At 41.8% G+C, this 5,414-nt stretch overlaps 1 protein-coding gene across 1 annotated transcript in view; it reads right to left on the reverse strand.

The window, feature by feature from the left end:
- Positions 1 to 770: 770 nt before the first annotated feature.
- ING2 (inhibitor of growth family, member 2) overlaps positions 771 to 5,414 on the reverse strand; it is a 6,238-nt gene continuing 1,594 nt past the window's right edge. The window contains exon 2 of the mRNA XM_009891792.1: positions 771 to 2,059. Within this exon, the coding sequence (XP_009890094.1) occupies positions 1,389 to 2,059 (671 nt within the window). The 3' untranslated portion in view covers positions 771 to 1,388. The remainder of the gene's footprint in view (positions 2,060 to 5,414) is intronic.

The following is a 5,414-nucleotide window of genomic DNA, read 5'->3' on the forward strand; positions in this document are numbered from 1 at the left end:
ACAGGCAGTCTCAAGGAAGAACATTGTTAAGCAGAAACCCTTTGTGCAAGATTTGGTACACCACTCACTCCTCCTCGATTAGCATCTCCCATTGCAAAGGGACAGAAACAGCCGCTTTTTCATTTCCCCACCACCACCACCTCCAAGGTGTAGGGGTGAGGAAGTTCACTTTTAACTGTCACCAAAGTGGTAGTGTTTAGACACTACCAGCATACTTCAGGACAACACTTATTTAGCCTGTGAAAAACCTGCTGGGATTTGTCTACTGGCTTTGTGCCAGTCACGCTTATGTTTGTTTTCTCTTTTTTTTATTAGCTATCAAAACTTTTATTGAAAGCTTTGGCCTTCAGGCTTTTTAGATAGGTGCCCAAGTCCAAGAACTATGGCGCTGTGCCTAAACCCAGGTGTGGCCACACATGTACCCAAATACCACTTAAAGAAAAGCAAACTTTACATCCCAGAGAATACCAGTTTCGTTCCAGCTCTCTAGAGATCTATTAGGGTGAAGATTTCATCACATCTGCAGTTTCTGTTCCCCGAGATGTCAATATCCCCTCCTCTCAAGGGATCCTTATACCACTTCAAGGCTTATGTAGGCAGTGACAACACACAAACAGTCGAGGAAATAGGTTCAGCAATAGAGAGACCATCTAATCAATAAAGACCACACCAGGATGTTTGACAGAAACGCAACACCACCACTAAGAATATCCAAAGCTGCTTACACACCATAATTCTATCATATCCAAAAAACTGACTCTCAAGTGTAAAGTCACAGAGACAAGAGTTTAATATTGACCAAAAAAAAAAAAAAGCTTAAGTTAGTGGTATTTTCTTCCTTGAAATAACATACCGGTCACATGAAAGTCACTGAAGAGGTCTGCTTTTAGCTCGGAAGACTTTTACAGTTACAGCTGAATTCAAAAACCCTAAATCCAAATGTGTGATGGTAACACAAAAAAACTGAAAACTTAAGACCTGGGATAAAGAACAAATTCAGTTGTTAAGATTCTAGCAGTTACGTGAGGCCTTTCAATGCCTTTACCATAACACGAGAAGTTCTTCAGTATCTTTCCCACCACCATTATTTCAAGATTCACAAGTTTGTTTTTTTTTTTTTTTAAAAATACTAATGGGGTTAAATTGAAACCAAGCGCCATATGCTTGTAATGTCTTCTGTGAAGGTCTGAAGCCACCCTGTTTCAACTATTTGGTTATTCAGTGCAGAAAGTTAAAGATCACAGAAGGTATAACAGCTTTTAATACTCCATTAATATTATAGATTAAAAATTATTGCATAGTCTTATGCATTTCCTAAAACAGCGTTCTCTGGAAATTAAACATTTTAATATAAAAGGAGCAACTCTTTAAAACATGAATTGCTTTCACTACCTCGATCTTCTATCCTTTTTTGATTTGTCAGTACATTTGTCCATTGTTTTCTCATTGTCTCCTCTGCACTTGGGGCAATACCATTTCCCCTTTGGTTTGTAGGTGAGTCCAACACACGAAAAGTGGAACCACTCGATAGGACACTGTTCGTTATCACATCCTATCATTTCGCCATAAGACACTTGGTTGCATAAACAGTAAGTTGGTTCATTGGGATCAATTGCAAATTCTACAGGTGAAACCTCTCTCTCTTGTTTGGCTTTGGAGCGTTTTTTCTTCTTGGAAGATTTAGATCTTTTTTCTTTAGGTGGCTGATCATCGCAGTCATCAATACCATTTGCTATATGGCACAGATCACGGCTTTCACTGGTTCGCTGGCGACGAGGTCTACGTGAAGATCTCTCTGGCTGGCAGGACTCCATCTTTGCCTTTTCTAGAGGCTTTTCACTCTCAGACAGATCTTGAAAGCATTGAGAGTGCGTTTCCATTTGCCGGGCTCTATTCTCTACCAGTTCTAGCATCTGAGTAACTATTTGAATTTTTTCGTCTCCAAGTTCTTGGCTGTTGATTAACGCACGCTGAAGATGCTGCTGCAAGCGCTTCTTCTGAACGGGATCATTTTCTGCCTTGTATTTTTCATAGACATCGTCTATTTCTTTTAGTGCTTCTATAAAATAAAGGCAATAGGAATAATTACACAAGATGGAACACACTCAAGAAAATACAGAAATATATTTCTAACTGATGAGAAATAGTACAAATTTTAATTATAGTATACCTTAGTGGGCTAGATCAGATATTTTATTCAAGTTGCATGTGGTCATCAACTCAGTGTTTAAGATCACAATCTGTTGCAAGAAAAAAATTCTCAAGTTCTAAGAAAAAGCAAGCTTATTTTAACTATTGAAGAAAGAAAGGATAACCTGAGAAAGGGGACCATAGCTGCTGGAGTGTGGATAGTCCAGATCCTGCCTCCGTCTGACAAAGCAGGAATCTCTGTTGAGAGTCCTTAACGCAGTAGTTAAAGCCCTGGCCTAAAAACCACAGCAATAGCTTATCATATCACAGGGAGAAACTTAGAATTCATATAATGATTATATATCACGATATGTAACACTCCAAAATTAGGATATCCAGGTCCTTGTCCCCCCTTCTTGTTCATCTAAAGGTTTGGTATTACACTTTCCAGCAGACACAGTTCTAAAAGGATTATGACAACTGAAGTTACACCATAGCAAATTTATAACCAGGACTTAAATCAACTTAAACCACTCCAAATGCTTTTTCTATTACCAAGCCAAATTACATCAAGTTGCATTTTAAATCGAGGCTGAACTTTTCAGAATAGGTGACCTACTGTTTAGTGCATCACAGGATATTTTTAAGCTACTAGTAATGAGTGGCTCACAGTTTGACTTCTAAGCTTTTTTTCCTTCTTGCCAGTCATGCAAAATAACTGGATGAGTTGCTGTGAATCTTTCATAAAATTTAGTTCTTAGTTGATTTCATTAAACTTGCTACTATGAGATTAACAAGTGCCTTAGAAGCCAGTCAGTTTGTACTCTGTTGTGCTATATTGCTGTATTTGAGAACAATATTTTCCAGACCAAAAGGTAAACTAGATCTATACATAAAAGACAGAAATTGCTACTGTGGAAGGAAACAGATTAGTAGAACTGACAGTGAAACCTGATGTACGGTGTTAGATACAGTACTGGCTCCTTCAGAAACAATTTAAGGATTTTATTTGAACAGGCAAGGGAAATTATGAATGATATTATTTACTTCTAAAGTGAAAAGATATGCAGTGCAATCTATCTCTTCCTAAAGACCTGTGTTTCACAAACTGGCTTTCGTTTTTAAAGAATTTGTCTGCATTGTACAGTTGTGAAATGATTCAAGCTTGTGCTAAATGGAAGCCATAGATATTATCTCAACATTGTTCACAGTGATTTTTTTTTTCCTGCTGACATCTTGAAACAGTAGCTTAAGCGTGAACAGCCACTTTTTACTATAAATTCTGAAACCTGTATGACAACAGGAGCCAACAGCATTTTGTTCTGTTCCAGACTTTCACTAGGGGAAGATAAAAATCACTACTCTCAATACTAGCATTCCAACTACCATTAAAAACACAAGCTTTGTTTCCCTGCATCTTCTGCTGCATCTCATGCCTGTTGCCCTGCCAGGGGAAGGAGGGAAAGATTAACAAAAAAAAAATCTTACTCCTGAAAAGCATGGAGAAAGATAGTCCACATGGTGTTGAACCAGAAAGGCATAACCACAGCACAATATTCTGCAGCCACGTTATCTCCCACTCAGCATTTTTTTTTTTGGGGGGTGGGGGGGGTATAGGTGTAGTTACACAGATTTCCCATATTGAGAATGCCCTGCCCAGAAGAACCCACAAGAAATAGCTGTTCGCTTTTTCACACCGTGACAGAGAACAACCTTCACCTTATGTTGATTATTCCCTGGGTGCAGTCCATGAAGATATGCTGAAGACTTTAAATGGATCACCATCCATTAAAAAGAGGAAAGAACTTTTGGACTGAGAGATGCAAATTCACCAAACTCCTTGTTGGTCCCCAAGATCAGAAAAGGGCATCCATACCCAGAACTAAATAGCTCTGAACCCCCTGATAAAAAAAGCACGACAAAAACCCCAACACAAACCACAGCCAAGTGTTCATTACAGATAATCTGATTAAGTTTAGTGGAGCTAATAAAAGCTAAAAGGATTTCAGTTTTTAAGCATAGGAGTGGCTTTGTCCCTCCTGCATGAACTATCACTACCTTTTAAATTAGCTGAGATTATATAGCACTGCTTTTAAGTCTTTGGTCCTGGGCCTAAAATTATTTTTATCCAATTTTTAGGGTTTGGGGTTTTTAGCTTTTTTTTTTTTTAACAGTTGAAGCCTTTGGTAAAACTAGCAACAAACTCCTGCTTTGGCCCAGTACTGTATTAGGGGCTGGAGGAATACATATAGGAGATACAGCCTAAATACAAGACTGAATCTACTCACAGCAGATGCGGAGCGTTGGCTAGTTACCACAGACCAAGCGAGTGCCTGCCAGCCAGGCCAGCCTTGACCAAAATTCAAAACGCTGCAGACAAGACTAAAGGTAGACTTTGAAACCACAGAAAACTTACAAAAGCCTCTTCTTATGTATCTTCCTGGGTAATTAGAAAGATAATTGAAAGAATCTCGTTTACAATAGCTGTCGTCTGGGGTGGCCTGAAAGGCCTTAACCCTCCCCTCTGACCCGTGCTGGAGAAAGCCCACCATGAGGATGGGAGACACGGCTCCAGCTACCACTCCACGGGACCAAACCCCCCCCAATCCTGCCGTGGGCCCGCGCCTCTCTTCCCACAGTTCAAGCCAGAATCATAGCATGGTTTGGGCTGGAAGGAACCTTAGAGATCATCTAGTCCAACCCCCCTGCCCTGGGCAGGGACACCTCCCACCAGCCCAGGTTGCTCCAAGCCCCGTCCAACCTGGCCTTGAACACCTCCAGGGATGGGGCAGCCACAGCTTCTCTGGGCAACCTGGGACACCACCCTCACAGTCAAGAATTTATTCCTAACATCTCATCTAAATCTCCCCTTTTCCAGTTTAAAACTGTTACCCCTCATCCTATCGCTCCACTCCCTGATCACGAGTCCCTCCCCAGCTTTCCTGGAGCCCCTTTAGGCACTGGAAGGGGCTCTAAGGTCTTCCCGGAGCCTCCTCTTCTCCAGGCTGAACAACCCCAACCTCTGCCGGTCCCCACAGCAGAGGGGCCCCAGCCCTCTGAAGGCTCTCCAGGAGTAGGTCCCACCTTAGGGCTCGGGGGGAGGGCAGTAATTAGGCGACACCGCAGCTGTGTAGCCCAGGAGCGCGGGGTGGGACGGATTTAATCGATATTTAACCCGCATTTCGGAAGAAGCCGCCTCTTTGGCCGAAGTTCAGGCCAACTTCCCGCTCTGTGGACCCTCCCCACGACCACGCTGCCAACGCTTTATCCACCTCCGCCCCCCC

The sequence above is a fragment of the Charadrius vociferus genome, unplaced genomic scaffold (genome assembly GCF_000708025.1).
Source record: "Charadrius vociferus isolate BGI_N301 unplaced genomic scaffold, ASM70802v2 scaffold478, whole genome shotgun sequence".
Lineage (NCBI taxonomy): Eukaryota > Metazoa > Chordata > Aves > Charadriiformes > Charadriidae > Charadrius > Charadrius vociferus.